Below are 19,234 nucleotides of genomic sequence, written 5' to 3' on the forward strand. Positions count from 1 at the left end.
TGACCGCACAACGTTATCACCACATGTGGTAAAAATATGTTGCGTGGGTGAGGCCAGGAGGGCCCCACGAAAAAATTTCAACTAGGTCGATTTCTGCACTTCCTGCAAACAGGAGTGTCTATGAGCCTCAAATTGGGGTCCATTAAGGTTCAAGTTTCGGCCCTATAGATTTTCTTCCAGAAAGAATTGGCTTCAGTTCCTGAAGTCCAGACGTTTGTCAAGGGAGTATTGCATATACAGCCCTTGTGTGCCTCCAGTGGCACCGTGGGATCTCAACGTAGTGTTGGGATTCCTCAAATCATATTGGTTTGAACCACTCAAATCTGTGGATTTGAAATATCTCACATGGAAAGTGACCATGCTGTTGGCCCTGGCCTCGGCCAGGCGATTGTCAAAATTGGCGGCTTTGTCTTACAAAAGCCCATATTTGATTTTCCATTCGGACAGGGCAGAACTGCGGACTCGTCCCCAGTTTCTTCCTAAGGTGGTGTCAGCGTTTCACCTGAAACAACCTATTGTGGTGCCTGCGGCTACTAGGGACTTGGAGGACTCCAAGTTGCTAGACGTTGTCAGGGCCCTGAAAATATATATATATATATATATATAATTCCGGGACGGCTGGAGTCAGAAAGTCTGACTTGCTGTTTATATTGTAGGCACCCAAAAAGCTGGGTGCTCCTGCTTCTAAGCAGACTATTGCTCGTTGGATTTGTAGTACAATTCAGCTTGCACATTCTGTGGCAGGCCTGCCACAGCCAAAATCTGTAAATGCCCATTCCACAAGGAAGGTGGGCTCATCTTGGGCGGCTGCCCGAGGGGTCTCGGCTTTACAACTTGGCCGAGCAGCTACTTGGTCAGGGGCAAACACGTTTGCTAAATTCTACAAATTTGATACCCTGGCTGAGGAGGACCTGGAGTTCTCTCATTCGGTGCTGCAGAGTCATCCGCACTCTCCCGCCCGTTTGGGAGCTTTGGTATAATCCCCATGGTCCTGACGGAGTCCCCAGCATCCACTAGGACGTTAGAGAAAATAAGATTTTACTTACCGATAAATCTATTTCTCATAGTCCGTAGTGGATGCTGGGCGCCCATCCCAAGTGCGGAGTGTCTGCATTACTTGTACATAGTTATTGTTACAAAAAAAAAAAAAATCGGGTTATTATTGTTGTGAGCCATCTTTTTTAGAGGCTACTTCATTGTTATCATACTGTTAACTGGGTTCAAATCACAAGTTGTACGGTGTGATTGGTGTGGCTGGTATGAGTCTTACCCGGGATTCAAGATCCTTCCTTATTGTGTACGCTCGTCCGGGCACAGTACCTAACTGAGGCTTGGAGGGGGGTCATAGGGGGAGGAGCCAGTACACACCATGTGATCCTAAAAGCTTGCTTTTGTGCCCTGTCTCCTGCGGAGCCGCTATTCCCCATGGTCCTGACGGAGTCCCCAGCATCCACTACGGACTATGAGAAATAGATTTATCGGTAAGTAAAATCTTATTTTTCAGTGAGTCCTGCTGGCAACAGGCTCACTGCAACGAGGGACCTAGGGGAGAAGAAGTGAACTCACCTGCGTGCAGGATGGATTTGCTTCTTAGGCTACTGGACACTAGCTCCAGAGGGACGATCACAGGTACAGCCTGGATGGGTCACCGGAGCCGCGCCGCCGACCCCCTTGCAGATGCCGAAGTAAGAAGAGGTCCAGAAACCGGCGGCTGAAGGCTTTTCAGTCTTCATGAGGTAGCGCACAGCACTGCAGCTGTGCGCCATTGCGCTCAGGCACACTTCACACCGGCGGTCACTGAGGGTGCAGGGCGCTGGGGGGGGCGCCCTGGGCAGCAATGTTAATACCTTTCTGGCTAAAAAGAATACATCACATATAGTCCATGAGGCTATATGGATGTATTTCACCCCTGCCAGGTCTCAGAAAAACCGGGAGAAGAGCCCGCCGGAATAGGGGGCGGGGCCTATCTCCTCAGCACACAGCGCCATTTTCCTACACAGCTCCGCTGCTAGGAAGGCTCCCAGGCTCTCCCCTGCACTGCACTACAGAAACAGGGTAAAAAACAGAGAGGGGGGGGGCATTTTTTGGCGATATTATATATATTTAAGCAGCTATAAGGAAACAACACTTATATAAGGTTGTTCCTATATAATTATAGCGCTTTGGTGTGTGCTGGCAAACTCTCCCTCTGTCTCCCCAAAGGGCTAGTGGGGTCCTGTCTTCTATCAGAGCATTCCCTGTGTGTCTGCTGTGTGTCGGTACGTGTGTGTCGACATGTATGAGGACGATGTTGGTGTGGAGGCGGAGCAATTGCCGGTAATGGTGATGTCACCCCCTAGGGAGTCGACACCGGAATGGATGGCTTTGTTTATGGAATTACGTGATAATGTCAGCACGCTGCAAAAGTCGGTTGACGACATGAGACGACCGGCAAACCAGTTAGTACCTGTACAGGCGTCTCAAACACCGTCAGGGGCTGTAAAACGCCCTTTGCCTCAGTCGGTCGACACAGACCCAGACACGGACACCGAATCTAGTGTCGACGGTGAAGAAACGAACGTATTTTCCAGTAGGGCCACACGTTATATGATCACGGCAATGAAGGAGGCTTTGCATATCTCTGATACTGCAAGTACCACATAAAGGGGTATTATGTGGGGTCTGAAAAAACTACCTGTAGTTTTTCCTGAATCAGAGGAATTGAATGACGTGTGTGATGAAGCGTGGGTTACCCCTGATAAAAAAACTGCTAATTTCAAAGAAGTTATTGGCGTTATACCCTTTCCCGCCAGAGGTTAGGGCGCGCTGGGAAACACCCCCTAGGGTGGACAAGGCGCTCACACGTTTATCCAAACAAGTGGCGTTACCGTCTCCTGATACAGCCGCCCTCAAGGATCCAGCTGATAGGAGGCTGGAAAATACTCTAAAAAGTATATACACACATACTGGTGTTATACTGCGACCAGCAATCGCCTCAGCCTGGATGTGCAGTGCTGGGGTGGCTTGGTCGGATTCCCTGACTGAAAATATTGATACCCTGGATAGGGACAGTATTTTATTGACTATAGAGCAATTAAAGGATGCATTCCTTTATATGCGAGATGCACAGAGGGATATCTGCACTCTGGCATCAAGAGTAAGTGCGATGTCCATATCTGCCAGAAGAAGTCTATGGACACGACAGTGGTCAGGCGATGCGGATTCCAAACGGCATATGGAAGTATTGCCGTATAAAGGGGAGGAATTATTTGGGGTCGGTCTATCGGATTTGGTAGCCACGGCAACAGCCGGGAAGTCCAACAGTGGGCTCACTCGCAGGTGGACCCCTGGATCCTGCAGGTAGTATCTCAGGGTTACAGGTTGGAATTCGAGAAGTCTCCCCCTCGCCGGTTCCTAAAATCTGCTTTGCCAACGTCTCCCTCAGACAGGGCGACGGTATTGGAAGCCATTCACAAGCTGTATTCTCAGCAGGTGATAATCAAGGTACCCCTTCTACAACAGGGAAAGGGGTATTACTCAACGCTATTTGTGGTACCGAAGCCGGACGGCTCGGTAAGACCTATTCTAAATCTGAAATCTCTGAACCTGTACATACAAAAATTCAAGTTCAAGATGGAGTCACTCAGAGCAGTGATAGCGAATCTGGAAGAAGGGGATTTTATGGTGTCCTTTGACATCAAGGATGCTTACCTTCATGTCCCAATTTGCCCTTCACACCAAGGGTACCTCAGGTTCGTGGTACAAAACTGTCATTATCAGTTTCAGACGCTGCCGTTTGGATTGTCCACGGCACCCAGGGTCTTTACCAAGGTAATGGCCGAAATGATGATCCTTCTTCGAAGAGAAGGCGTATTAATTATCCCTTACTTGGACGATCTCCTGATAAGGGCAAGATCCAGAGAACAGCTGGAGGTCGGAGTAGCACTAACTCAAGTAGTGCTCCAACAGCACGGGTGGATTCTGAATTTTCCAAAATCCCAACTGATCCCGACGACACGTCTGCTGTTCCTAGGGATGATTCTGGACACTGTTCAGAAAAAGGTATTTCTTCCGGAGGAGAAAGCCAGGGAGTTATCCGAACTCGTCGGGAACCTCCTAAAACCAGGGACAGTGTCTGTGCATCAATGCACAAGAGTCCTGGAAAAAAGGGTCTCTCTGCTATGGTGGTTGCAGAGTGCTCATCTGTTAGAGGGCCGCAGATTCGGCATACAGAACTGGGTCCTAGTGACCACGGATGCCAGCCTGAGAGGCTGGGGAGCGGTCACACAAGGAAGAAACTTCCAGGGCGTGTGGTCAAGCCTGGAAACGTCTCTTCACATAAATATACTGGAACTAAGAGCAATCTACAATGCTCTAAGCCTGGCAAACCCTCTGCTTCAGGGTCAGCCGGTGTTGATCCAGTCGGACAACATCACGGCAGTCGCCCACGTAAACAGACAGGGCGGCACAAGAAGCAGGAGGGCAATGGCAGAGGCTGCAAGGATTCTTCGCTGGGCGGAAAATCATGTGATAGCACTGTCAGCAGTGTTCATCCCGGGGGTGGACAACTGGGAAGCAGACTTCCTCAGCAGACACGATCTTCACCCGGGAGAGTGGGGACTTCATCCAGAAGTCTTCCACATGATTGTAGTCCATTGGGAAAGACAAATGGTGGACATGATGGCGTCCCGCCTCAACAAAAAACTGGACAGGTATTGCGCCAGGTCAAGAGACCCTCAGGCAATAGCTGTGGACGCTCTGGTAACACCATGGGTGTACCAGTCAGTGTATGTGTTTCCTCCTCTGCCTCTCATACCCAAGGTACTGAGAATTATACGGCAAAGGGGAGTAAGAACGATACTAGTGGCTCCGGACTGGCCAAGAAGGACTTGGTACCCGGAACTTCAGGAGATGCTCACGGAAGATCCGTGGCCTCTACCTCTAAGAAGGGATCTGCTTCAGCAGGGACCGTGTCTATTCCAAGACTTACCGCGGCTGCGTTTGACGGCATGGCGGTTGAACGCCGGATCCTAAGGGAAAAAGGCATTCCGGAGGAGGTCATCCCTACCCTGGTCAAAGCCAGGAAGGAGGTGACTGCATAACATTATCACCGCATTTGGAGAAAATATGTTGCATGGTGTGAGGCCAGGAAGGCCCCCACAGAGGAATTTCAACTGGGTCGATTCCTACATTTCCTGCAAACAGGATTATCTATGGGCCTCAAAGTAGGGTCCATTAAGGTTCAAATTTCGGCCCTGTCGATTTTCTTCCAGAAAGAATTGGCTTCAGTTCCTGAAGTCCAGACTTTTGTAAAAGGAGTACTACATATACAGCCCCCGGTTGTGCCCCCAGTGGCACTGTGGGATCTCAATGTAGTTTTGGATTTTCTCAAATCCCATTGGTTTGAGCCACTCAAATCGGTAGATTTGAAATATCTTACATGGAAAGTAACCATGCTACTGGCCCTGGCTTCAGCCAGGAGAGTGTCGGAATTGGCGGCTTTATCGTATAAAAGCCCATATCTGATTTTCCATTCGGACAGGGCAGAATTGAGGACGCGTCCTCATTTTCTGCCTAAGGTGGTATCAGCGTTTCACCTGAACCAGCCTATTGTGGTGCCTGCGGCTACTAGCGATTTGGAGGATTCCAAGTTGCTGGACGTTGTCAGAGCATTGAAAATATATATTTCAAGGACGGCTGGAGTCAGAAAATCTGACTCGCTGTTTATACTGTATGCACCCAACAAGCTGGGTGCTCCTGCTTCTAAGCAGACGATTGCTCGTTGGATTTGTAGCACAATTCAACTGGCACATTCTGTGGCAGGCCTGCCACAGCCTAAATCTGCCAATGCCCACTCCACAAGGAAGGTGGGCTCATCTTGGGCGGCTGCCCGAGGGGTCTCGGCATTACAACTCTGCCGAGCAGCTACGTGGTCAGGGGAGAACACGTTTGTAAAATTCTACAAATTTGATACCCTGGCTAAGGAGGACCTGGAGTTCTCTCATTCGGTGCTGCAGAGTCATCCGCACTCTCCCGCCCGTTTGGGAGCTTTGGTATAATCCCCATGGTCCTGACGGAGTCCCCAGCATCCACTAGGACGTCAGAGAAAATAAGAATTTACTCACCGGTAATTCTATTTCTCGTAGTCCGTAGTGGATGCTGGGCGCCCATCCCAAGTGCGGATTGTCTGCAATACTTGTACATAGTTATTGTTACAAAAAAATTGGGTTGTTTATTGTTGTGAGCCATCTTTTCAGAGGCTCCTACGTTATCATACTGTTAACTGGGTTCAGATCACAAGTTGTACGGTGTGATTGGTGTGGCTGGTATGAGTCTTACCCGGGATTCAAAATCCTTCCTTATTGTGTACGCTCGTCCGGGCACAGTATCCTAACTGAGGCTTGGAGGAGGGTCATAGGGGGAGGAGCCAGTACACACCACCTAGTGGTCAAACTTTTAAATTTTGTGCCCTGTCTCCTGCGGAGCCGCTATTCCCCATGGTCCTGACGGAGTCCCCAGCATCCACTACGGACTACGAGAATTACCGGTGAGTAAATTCTTATTTTTTCACAGACAGTAAGAAAGCCCCTCTCACCTTCCCGGCATCTAAGGAATTAAATGCTATATTTGAAAAAGCCTGGGAAAACCCGGAGAAAAAATTCCAGATCCCTAAAAGGGTTCTGGTTGCTTTTCTCTTCCCGAAAGATAGAAAAAAAATGGGAGTCCCTGCCTATAGTTGACACCTCTGTCTCTAGGCTGTCAAAACAGGTGGTCTTACCAGTCCCGGGATCTACCGCGTTGAAAGACCCAGCAGATCGCAAAGTGGATGCTACGCTCAAATCCATATACACTGCTTCAGGGGCTGTACTGCGGCCTACCATTGCCTGTGCATGGATTTCAAAAGCTATAGCAAAGTGGTCAATCACTCTGCAGTGGTTGAAGACCACTTCAGATGCCTGGGTGCGGGAAGTCGTCACTCGAGGTTACGCCATATCCTTCAAAAATCGTCCCCCTCATCGATTTTGCCTGACAGATGTTCCTCTGGACCCGACAAAGGCAAACACTCTGCATTCGGTGGTACAGTCCCTCCTGGATATAGGAGTGGTAGTACAGGTGCCTCTAGCTCAGAGAGGCAAGGGGTATTATTCACCACTGTTTCTAGTCCCGAAACCGAACGGGTCCTCGCGGCCTATTCTCAATCTCAAGTCCCTTAACAAGTATGTGAGGGTCTCCAAGTTTCGTATGGAAACTCTACGTTCTATTGTTCTGGCCTTGGAGCCTGGGGACTGTATGGTCTCCCAGGAAATACAGGATGCCTACCTGCATATTCCTATTGTAACGTCACATCAGCAGTATCTGAGCTTTGCAGTGGGCAACCTTCATTACCAATTTAGAGCGTTACCTTTTGGTTTGACAACGGCTCCGTGAGTTGTCACCAAGGTTATGGCGGTAATGACGGCTGTACTCTGCTGTCAAGGGGTTAGGATCCTACCATATCTGGACGATTTGCTGATCCTGGCGAATTCCCCAGAAATTCTCCTGCGACATCTGGATCTGACTATCCAGTTTCTGCAAGCCCACTGGTGGCTAGTCAGCTGGAAGAAATCTTCCCTGGTCCCTGCTCGGAGCATGCTGCACCTGGGAGCGTTGTTAGACACTCACACCCAGAGGTTGTTCTTGTCTCAGGAGAAAATCCTGAAACTTCAGGACAGGAGTCAATGCTTCCTATCTTGTCCGCGTGTGTCGATTCATTCAGCGATGCAAGTGCTAGGTCTCATGGTGTCTGCTTTCGACATGGTGGAGTACGCTCAATTCCAATCTCGCCCTCTACAGAAGCGAATTCTGGCCAAATGGGACGGCCTACCTCACTGGTTCAGATCTCAAATGGTCTCCTTGTCTCCGGAGGTCCGACGGTCACTGAGCTGGTGGCTTCAGGACCATCGTTTGAGCAGGGGTTGTCCTTTCTGGATCCCCAACTGGGTCCTTCTAACGACGGATGCCAGTCTGAGAGGTTGGGCGCGGTGTTAGTGCAACACTCCCTTCAGGGTCGGTGGACCAGGGAGGAGTCTCTCCTCCCGATAAACATTCTGGAATTGCGGGCGGTGTTCTATGCACTGAACTTGGCCCAGCATTTGATACAGAACAGACCTGTTCAAGTACAATCGGACAACGCCACCACGGTGGCTTACATTAATCATCAAGGTGGCACTCGAAGCCGCATGGCAATGATGGACGTATCACAAATTCTTCAGTGGGCAGAACGCCACCTGCCAGCCATATCGGCAGTATTCATTCTGGGGGTCCTAAACTGGGAAGCGGACTTTCTCAGTCGTCAGGATGTGCACGCCGGAGAATGGAGCCTCCATCCAGAGGTGTTTCAACTTCTCATGGACAAGTGGGGCCTTCCAGATATGGACCTGATGGCGTCTCGACACAATCACAAGGTTCCGGTCTTCGGAGGAAGGACAAGGGATCCACAAGCAGCGTTCGTGGACGCACTGGTATTTCCATTGAACTTTCGGCTGCGGTATGTGTTCCCTCCGGTGTCACTACTGCCCAGGATAATACGAAAGTTCAAGCAGGAAGGAGGAATCCTACTTCTGATAACTCCAGAGTGGCCCAGACAGCACTGGTTCTCCAATCTACAGGGCCTCTCGCTGGTTCGTCCCCTTCTACTTCCACAACGACCAGACCTCCTCGTTCAGGGTCCTTGTGCTTACCAGGACTTGGCCCGGCTGGCTTTGACGGCGTGGCTCTTGAAGCTTCTATCTTGAGGGCCAATGGTTTCTCTGAGGCAGCCATTCAAACTATGTTAAAGGCCCGTAAGCCGGCTTCTGCTCGGATTTACTATAGGGTCTGGAATTCTTACTTTACTTGGTGTGCGTCTCATAATCATGACGTTTTCAAGTTTAGTACAGCTAAACTTTTGGCCTTCCTACAGCAGGGCCTGGACTTAGCTCTTCGTCTGTCCTCCCTCAAGGTTAACATTTCTGCCTTGTCGGTTTGGTTTCAGAGAAAGATTGCTACCCTACCTGATGTTCATACTTTCACTCAGGGTGTGTTGCGGATTCAGCCTCCTTATGTACCACCTGTGGCCCCTTGGGATTTGTCGGTAGTTCTGGAGGCCTTGCAAGAGTATCAATTTGAACCTCTTGCATCTGCAGACCTTAAGTGGCTTACCCTTAAGGTTTTGTTTTTGCTGGCCATTGCCTCATCTAGAAGGTCCTCGGACATGGGGTACCTTATCCTGTAAGACCCCCTACCTGATTTTTCACCGTGACCGGGTGGTCCTTAGAGCGCGCCCGGGTTATTTACCCAAGGTGGCGTCTTCCTTCCACCGTAAACCAGAAGATTGTGGTTCCGGCCTTTAAATCTCCTGAGTTATCCTCCAAAGAGCGATCTTTGAATGTGGTACGGGCTCTCTGTATCTATGTGAAGAGAACTGCCTCCATTAGGAAGTCTGATTCTCTCTTTGTACTGTTTGGATTTCACAAACGTGGCTGGCCTGCTAACAAGCAGACCTTGGCCAGATAGATTAGAATGGTGATTGCACATGCTTATGTACAAGCTGGTCTTCCATCTCCTGCTACCATCAAACCCCATTCTACTCGGTCGGTTGGACCTTCTTGGGCAGCCCCCGTAGTGCGACCCTTGAACAATTGTGCAAGGTGGCTACGTGGGCCTCGGTGAACACGTTCATAAGGTTCTATGCCTTCGATACTTCAGCCTCCCAGGATGCTTCCTTTGGACGCCGGGTTCTTGTGCTTGCTACAGTGCGTCTCCTCCCATAAGGAACTGCTTTAGGACATACCCGATGTTATTCCTTGTGGAGCTCAGTGTAACCCGCAGCAGAAAACGAGATTTAGGGTAAGAACTTACCATTTTTAAAGCTTTCTGCGAGGTACACTGGGCTCCACAAGGCGCCCACCCTGACGCACTTATCTTCTTTGGGTTGGTATGGCATTAGCCGGTAACACCCTCTCCTGTAGTGAGTGTGTGGTGTGTGTGGCTACTAACGATTGTCGTCTCTGTTACCTGCTACTGCATTGGACTGGTTAACTAAACTGAGCAGCTGTGCACGGAGGCGGGGTTATAGAGGAGGCGGCGCTGTGCATCTTGGGAACAGTCAAAGCTTTGAGCCTGTTGGTGCCTCTGATCAAGATCCTACTCTACACCCTGATGTTATTCCTTGTGGAGCCCAGTGTACCTCGCAGAAAGGTTTAACAACGGTAAGTTCTTACCGTAAATCTAATTATTATCCTTTATGTATATAGCGCAACAAAGGATCCGCAGTCCCTAGATACACAGTACATAAAGTAATAAGCAAAACAAGAAAACAGTGACTTACAGTTCACGACAATATAGGACAAGTACAGGGTAAATAAATATATCTTCCATCAGCAGACAGCACTGAAATAAGTATTATGGTGGCAGAAACCAAGGGATTTGGTGCCATCAAGGGGAGTATGGAGTAAAAGATGGTTCAAGTAAGCGAAGGAAAGGCACATGAGGGAAGAGGGCCCTACTTGTGAGAGCTTACATTCTAATGGGGAGGGGCAGACAGGTGACACAGATGGGGTAGACAGTGAGAGTGGTACAGAGGGTTAGGATGAGAGTTGGCTGGGTTTGGTGAAGATGTAGGTGGCCAGATTGGGGTGGTTTTAGTATTTTAGAATTTATTATGACACACATAACCCATTCAGCTGAACCACTTTACAGTATGTCTTTATGCTTTTATGCATTGAGCTGGTGCCACATGCTTAGTTTACTTAGATATATCAAACTGACAAGCAAGTTTTCCTAATAAAGTGGCCCCCGAGGATAGGTGTGTGCAATATGTATATGTAGAAGTCTGCTTACATATTTTTTTTCTTTTGTTGAAGGAACAACATGACTGCACTTATGCTTGCTGCTAGAGCTGGCCACACTCAAGTGGTTGCTCTTCTGGTTGCCTACGGGGCGGATATAAATGCACAAGACAAGAATGGCTACACAGTAAGATGGATTTAGATTTTTTTTTTATAATACAATCTGCTTGTTTTCAAATTAAGTTATGGCATTACTTTTTCAAAACTTAAAAAGTTAATAATCTTTTTTGCTTCTTATGAAAACGAAGAATCACACCGGTTTGTTGCCTTTAACTAGCTTTATTCTCTTTGCCAATGGAAAAATTTTTTTTTTTCCCAGATAACTAGATATTTTGGGTCTACAATTGAACCAGGTTGTTGGAGGAGATATGTTTGTTTAGAGTCTCTGTCTACCCTTAGACAATATTGTAATATAGGGGGACATGTACTAAGCAGTGATAAGAGTGGAGAAGTGAGCCAGTGGAGAAGTTGCCCTTGGCAACCAATCAGCTGCTCTGTATACTTTGTCGAAGTCAAAAATATTACATAAAAAGAACATACAAAATCTACACACATATAAGTCGCTATACTTGCAAATACGCGCAGCGAGCACAGCAATATATGGTAACACACGCATTTACACGGACATGCCACAGAGATGGATTCGACACTTATTTCATACAGTACATAATTATAATATCAAGCGCCAGACATCATAATGATTTAAAATTATATAATGAAGTAATGTCATGTATGGGTATTATTTGAACGAAGCAAGATACACCTGTCATATTTGGTATTTAAGCAACCAGATTAATGTGTAGATTCATTTGATACTTGTTATTAAGTTGTAGGACATTGCAACAAATAGTTATGATTAAATGTATGAAAGCTAAAATCACCCTTATTAGTACAATGGACAGGAAACTCAGGCCAGCCCCCTCAGACGTCCCCAAGGCTGAACTTGTTCAGCACACGAACAAACCAGTGACTCATCATGAATGAGAAAGTCCCCTCCCCCAAAAACTAGATAACACATTGCAGAGACACACAGTTCTCAGTGGCTGTTTTGTACCAGAGGATGATGGAGTTGCTTCTAGACCAGTTCCTGCATGATTTTACAGAGAGAGAGATATAAGATGCATTGAGGGAATGGTATTGTATCACTGACCTGTAACTGTATGTATTAACTGCTTACTGTATAAATTGTAATCATGTAATTATGTGTATACTGTACATTGTGATATATTGAATACATATCCTTTTAATAACAAATATATACATCAATGAGCTTTGGAACTCGGATAATATGTGGGTGTATTGTTTTCTCTTATGGGATGCAGTGTTTTGCTATGTATAGCGCACATTCATGGCACATGGTAATAAGAGGTGCAGGCGTTTACAATATATATTAGAGCGGGCATTTTAAATATTTGTAATGAAACTATTTGGTATTCACAGATGGGGGCTCGTAAAGGGATATCATGGTCTTAATAATGCACTGTACATTATAAATGCGACGCTATGGTCGATCAGCTTGTTGTGGACGCATCGTAAAGCTGAGAAAATCTTATCCATGTGTATTGTTGTGTTATCAGTAAGCCAATGATATGAAATTTCAAGGGACAATGTGTTTCTCATAATATTTAAGATGCTAAAATGTATTTTTATTGTTGCAAAACAAAGTTCAAATAAGTCATATTGTGTTTGATTCAGATTGGATTGTTTATCTGTTAAGTAGATTTAAAAGTACATTTAAAAGTTGCTGCATAGCCTTGATATAGTTTTTTTTTCTTTCTTTAAACTCAGGCCTAAAATAACTTCTGGTGCTTGTATAATGTGTGATTTCTTTGTAACAAAGGAAGCTGCATGGTCTGTCCTCTATTTTGGACTAACCACATGGCCTGTCCACCATTTTGTGTAAACCTCATGGATGTGGAAGGGGGAGGAGCAGTGGCCATTTTAGGAAGGTCATTTTCTAAATAGCTGATTTTCATTCTGCTCAGAACAATCAGTTTCCTTGGTCACATCAAGCACCATTTATGAGTTACCAATGCATTTATTTAACCCATGCCATAGTCAATTACAAATAGTTTAAATTGGGCCTAGTGAGAGTAAATGGTGAGATAAATGCTTGGCTTGGTGTAAGAAATTGCACACAAAAAAAGAAAAGAAAAAAATACTTTTTTTTTTTCTTCTTTCACAGGATTTAGTTAACACTGTTTGCTATAGGATAGCCATTGAAATGCAAATTAACCTGTGTAATTGCTTTTTTTTTTTTAGCAGTGAAAGCAAATAGCTTTGATATGCAAATAAGAGGTAAGGTGTCTCATAGGAGACCAGTGAATGGTACATATATATAATATTATTATAATTATGTGTATATTTATATCAGTGTATGTTCTGCAAGATAGCTATCCAATCTGAATCATATCATTTAAATTATAGATTATTGCAGTCATTATAGATCTGTGTGAAACCGGATACATTTGTTGCTATATAGTTAAAACTGAAATAACAGTGTTTAAGGAAGTAAATATAAAGCACAACATGCAAGTCTGGCCCGGTTGTTTAAAGGTTTATACAGAAAAAAAAAACTGGGTGTTGTGCTAAGTGAGCGATTATAGTTAGTATTGCTCACATTTATAGAGACTGTGGTTTGTTTTTTTGCGTACGCACATTGGTACACGTGGTACGGAACGCGAGGACAGCGTACAAAAAATGTGCACGTGGCACAAGTCCGCACACGTGGCATAGAGGTACGTACGGTTGCGTAATTACGCAAGTTTGCGTAGGGTTGTGTGCGCATAATAAAACCACACGATATTTGTTCAATTAAGGTGGGATAGTAGCCATGCTACAATAGCACAAAACTACCCGGTTTCTAAAGCAGATTAGTATAAAACTTTTGTTTAAACTGTATTGCCTCTGGGGGTAAAGCTGTCAATCTGAACGAGTGAAAATTTTCTGTACAGAAAAAAAAAACAAAGTGTATTTGAGTGAGCGAAAACGGAGTGAGGGGATTTGAACCCCGGAATTCGGGATCCCGTCGTTCGGTACACCAAGTGAGTGGAGGCTTGGTGGCGTGAGGCGGCTGACTCACGTTAGTATAGGATTTGAAATACGTAAGTTGTGAGGAGAGTTGCACAGGAGCATGGTAGGGAATTGTGAATTGTGAACTGTGTGAACCATGTAGTTTTTTAATACGCTCCGGCTGAGGTTTCGCAGCTTGTGATTCGATTCCAGTGGTCGTACGGCGGATAGGTAACAAGTACCTATACGCTGTGCGATTGGACCGCGCGTTTGTGGGTGTGATATATAGCGCAACTTGATACCCCTTTTACGAGCTTTTGCGTAAAATCGCGGTATCATTAGCGCTGTGTACAGCAGTATACGCAAGCGTGATTTGTGTACAAGTGCATAAAGGGAGTTTTCGCTGGTCTCTCTCCGGAAAATCTCCAACGACAGATACTTTACTGGAAAGGGTAAGTTATTCCTAAAAACTTCCAGTAAATATAGGTCAATTAGGGGCCCTAGGTTGGGTACATCGCCTTCGCTATCGACAGTGTATGGTAGTACTGGCCAACGTGGGCGAGAGTGAGTGGAAGCGCTCGGAGAACTTTCACAGTCGCCTTATATTGAGTATTTTGGTGTTTGTGGGAAAAGGCCCACAATTATGGGAGCCAGTTGCTCAACTAAGGGACGTTTAGCCAGGGTTCAGGTTGAAGAGCCGCGGCCCAAGGGGTCAGCGAGGTTTATTATGTGTGGAAAATATGGTCCACACGCTGAAGTTTATTGTGACGAATGGGTATGTATGACTGACAAAGATAGGGTACCATTCCCTAGGGTGGGCAGCTTTGAACCAGAGGTATTGCAGAACTTGAGTATAAGAATATGTCTGATAAAATCCCGAAAACAAAGGGTCAGACATACAAATTGTTTAAACCTGTGGCAGCAAGAGGGGTTGGTGAGTTTGATCCTAAGGTATTGCAGGTGGTATGTCTAACCAAAGTCATATAAGACAAGAATGGAAATATAAGAACTGTTTGAACTTGTAGCAACAATAAACAAGTAGGAAGAAAAAAAAGAATACAAGTACACTGCCATATGTAGATGTGGAAGCAGTTACGGCCAGCATACAAACTATAGAAAATAATAAAAATATGAAAAATATGACTGTAACCTATATATGTACTAATGATTGTTGAAGTTTTATTTAGGAGGAGAAGGTGACCTGATCGTTTTCAGCCATTTCTCATGTACCCAGAGGAGTATCCAACCGGTAAAAGAAGAGCAGTAGCCTGTGGGGGAAGTGGCTGAGACCAGTGGAACAGGTAAGTATGGTATCATTCGTGTACATATATAGTAAAACTCAAAAATAAAACGAAAAAAAAAAAGAAAGTAACGTCAGAAATGGAGAAAAAAAAAATCTGTCCGTACATTAGTATTTGCCAGTAGGAAAGCAGACAGAGACAAGGTAACCCCCGGGTATTTCTTTCAGTTACCATATAAGAAGTATTCATTCCTAGTAATGCCCCTAGTCAAGATGAGCTCGTAAATGTTTGTTGGACCATGTACAGACCCTTAGTACGGGATGAGAAGGATTGAATGAATACTTCGCATGACCTAGAAGCTTGTTAAACTTTTTTTTTTTTTGTCTTTTGCAGTAATGGAGAGTTTTCTATCTGGATAAGACCACTGGTAAACACTAATTCGGCAAACGGGAGGTGGCTGTCTCTATGCAAATGGACGGGCTCAATAAGGCATTGAGTGTCAGGGTGCAGACTTCTTTGCAAAATTGGAAAGGGGTCATAGTAGCTAATCTTAGATAGTGTGCTATTGAACATCACAAGAATAGTGCTAGGCGCAGAGAACAACAGGTGGAGAGGTTGAGGACGGTAAGTATACAGGCACATACAGGAAAGACCCATCAGTCCAAACCCCAGATCCCTAATGGTCAATAATATGTTACACTTGCAGGAAGGAAGGGCATTTTGCCAGAGATTGTAGGAGTAGTAAGACACATAGTCAATATAGACCCCCTAGACAGAAAACACAAGCCACATTATTAAACACATAGACGGGACCAAGGGACATATAGTAAGGAATCACGAGCCATATAGAAAACACAGATTCGGCTAATGGGAAGAACAAAATAAATGCAACATTACCCTTTGACAAAACTTGCTGGGGTGAAGATGGGACCTCTAAACTTTTGCTTCTTTTTCCTAGCAGAAATGGCCCCTGATTAACTTAATTTTGTTAGATATGATATACATATACTGTGCTCCCGCTCAGGAAGTACAAAGTATGTCAGACACCCACGAAGACTAATGTTACATTTCACTGTTCTAGATGCATGTCCATCATAGGTAGAGGAAATTATCTCACAGATACCGGGTTCCCTATGAACTTAGGATGCACAGGACACTGGATTGATGGCTGGGATAGTCCCAATAGCGATACGATAAACACAGAATTTTTTTTTAAAGGGGAGTAGACCAAGTAGAGAATCACTTCCCCGTAGTGCCCAATCCAGTTGTAAAAATTTTATAAAATCTTCTCCACCTCTACAAACTCATCTGTCACCAACCTCTATTCTGTTTCTCTACAGTTTCCTCTTCATCTTTTGCGTTCACACAGGGTGGTACAATACATGGACCCAAGTACAGTTCAAACTCCACATGTCTAGGTCCTTCAGAGTTCTGCCAAAACCCAGTATATCTCAACAGCACGATAACACCAGTATTACTGCAGTGTGCCTTGTCATGCACAACGGGTGGAGAATGGGAATTCTGGTGAAGGGAAATTTTGTATAGACACTGATATGCCTGTTGGTGAATGGCAAACCTGACATTTTCTTCTTCTTTCTCTCCTCTAGAGATGTATCTTTTTTTTTTTTTTTTTTTTTTTTTGAGTTATGCTCATGGTACTCTACATTGCAAACACACGATAGTAAATTAAAATGAAAAATTTGTGTTCCCTACAGGAAAAGGCAGACTGGAGGACAAAGGGGTTTGGCCAGGAGTCCTCAGGACTGTGGACAGGTGGACACGGTAAGCCAGTAGCCCCCAGAGCATACCTTCCAAGTCTAGCTGAGGTGGCACACGGTCTGACTCATCTAGGCAAAGAGGGTATGTGCAGGCTGATGAGAGCCTACTGGTGTACGCCAGGATTCTATTCTCGTGCAGGTAAGAGAGCAATGACCTGTCTTACTTGCTTGAGGAAGAATATTGGTAAAGCAATACCAACAGAGCCCTCCTATATCCCTCCTGCAGACGGATCTTTTCAGGAAATACAAATCGACTTCGTACAGTTAACACCCTTTAGGAGTTATTGTTATGTATTGGTGTGCACTGATGTTTTCTCAAACTGGGTAGAGGCATTTCCTGCCGCCACGGATGCAGCTGTGTTTACCGCAAAGAAAAGCGCAGAAATTTGTGTGTAGATAATGGTACCCCTAGAAGTAGGAGCAAAGCTTGATATTGTACTTTCTCTAACGTCCTAGTGGATGCTGGGGACTCCGTAAGGACCATGGGGAATAGACTGGCTCCGCAGGAGACAGGGCACTTTAAGAAAGAATTTGGATTCTGGTGTGTTCTGGCTCCTCCCTCTATGTCCCTCCTCCAGACCTCAGTTTTGAATCTGTGCCCGGACGAGCTGGGTGCTACTTAGTGAGCTCTCCTGAGCTTGCTAAAAAGAAAGTATTTTGTTAGGTTTTTTATTTTCAGAGAGATCTGCTGGCAACAGACTCTCTGCTACGTGGGACTGAGGGGAGAGAAGCAGCCCTACTCACTGAAGATAGGTCCTGCTTCTTAGGCTACTGGACACCATTAGCTCCAGAGGGATCGTACATAGGATCGCACCCTTGGTCGTCCGATCCCGGAGCCGCGCCGCCGTCCCCCTCGCAGAGCCGGAAGACAGAAGCCGGTGACCGAAGCAAGAAGACTTTGAAATCGGCGGCAGAAGACTCCAGTCTTCATATGAGGTAGTGCACAGCACTGCAGCTGTGCGCCATTGCTCCCACACTAAACCCACATACTCCGGTCACTGTAAGGGTGCAGGGCGCAGGGGGGGGGGCGCCCTGGGCAGCAATTAGAGACCTCTTTGGCAAAAGTTTGCATAATATACAGTTGGGCACTGTATATATGCATGAGCCCCCGCCAAAATTGTACATAAAAGCGGGACAGAAGCCCGCCGTCGAGGGGGCGGGGCTTCTTCCTCAGCACTCACCAGCGCCATGTTTTTTCTCCACAGCACCGCTGAGAGGAAGCTCCCCAGTCTCTCCCCTGCAGTTACACGGTAGAAGAGGGTAAAAAGAGAGGGGGGCACATAATTAGGCGCAAAAATCAATATAAACAGCAGCTACTGGGTTAACATTAAGTTACTGTGTTATTCCTGGGTTAATAGCGCTGGGGTGTGTGCTGGCATACTCTCTCTCTCTCCAAAGGGCCTTATGGGGGAATTGTCTTCAGATGAGCATTCCCTGAGTGTGTGGTGTGTCGGTACGTGTGTGTCGACATGTCTGAGGTAAAAGGCTCCCCTAAGGAGGAGATGGAGCAAATGTGTGTGAGAGGGTGTCTCCGTCGACAACGCCGACACCTGTTTGGATATGTGTAATTAAGTGCTAAGGTGAATTTATTGCACAAAAGATTAGAGAACAGACAGGAAATCTACCCATGTTTGTCCCTATGTCGCAGAGACCTTCAGAGTCTCTCAATGCTCACTATCCAAAATAATAGACACTGATATCGACACGGAGTTTGACTCCAGTGTCGACTACGATAATGCAAAGTTACAGCCAAAATGGCAGAAAAGTATTCAATATATGATTGATTTGCATATCACTGATGACTCATCTGTCCCTGACACAAGGGTACACATGTTTAAGGGGAAGAAAGCTGAGGTAAATTTCCCTCCTCTCAGGATGAAAAAGAGCGGTAATCTCCAGACAAGAGACTGCAGTTTCCCACAAAGAATTCTCAGGCAGTATCCTTTCCCCACTAGGGCCAGGATGTGATGGGAATCTTCCCCTAGGGTGTCACGTTTGCCCAGAAGGTAGCCCTAGCTATTCTCAGGGATCCTGCAGATAGCGTGCACATTCTGGTACACTACTCAGACCGGCGATTGTGTCGGCATGGGTTTATAGCGCTGTGGCAGCGTGGACAGGTACCTAATCAGCAGAGATTGAGACCCTAGTATGTATATAGATATATATATGTATATATAGAGATATATATATATTAAAGATGCTGTCTTAAGAGATATGTATATATAAAACATGCCCAAAGAGACATGAGTATACTGGGTCCTAGAGTCAAAGCTATGTCGATTTCTGCTTGTCGTGTCCTGTAGAATATGCAATGGACAGATGATGCCTACTTAAGAGGCATATGGAAGGCTGAGGA

The 19,234-nt window shown here is 45.9% G+C and overlaps 1 protein-coding gene across 4 annotated transcripts in view; it reads left to right on the forward strand.

Annotated features, from left to right (window-relative positions):
* Positions 1-19,234, forward strand: part of ASZ1 (ankyrin repeat, SAM and basic leucine zipper domain containing 1) — a 508,155-nt gene that overhangs the window by 186,827 nt on the left and 302,094 nt on the right. For all 4 annotated transcript variants that reach the window (XM_063930479.1, XM_063930476.1, XM_063930477.1 and 1 more), the window contains exon 5: positions 10,863-10,974. In XM_063930479.1, coding sequence (XP_063786549.1) covers positions 10,863-10,974 — 112 coding nt within the window. The remainder of the gene's footprint in view (positions 1-10,862; positions 10,975-19,234) is intronic.

This window comes from Pseudophryne corroboree, chromosome 6 (genome assembly GCF_028390025.1).
Source record: "Pseudophryne corroboree isolate aPseCor3 chromosome 6, aPseCor3.hap2, whole genome shotgun sequence".
Taxonomy (NCBI): domain Eukaryota; kingdom Metazoa; phylum Chordata; class Amphibia; order Anura; family Myobatrachidae; genus Pseudophryne; species Pseudophryne corroboree.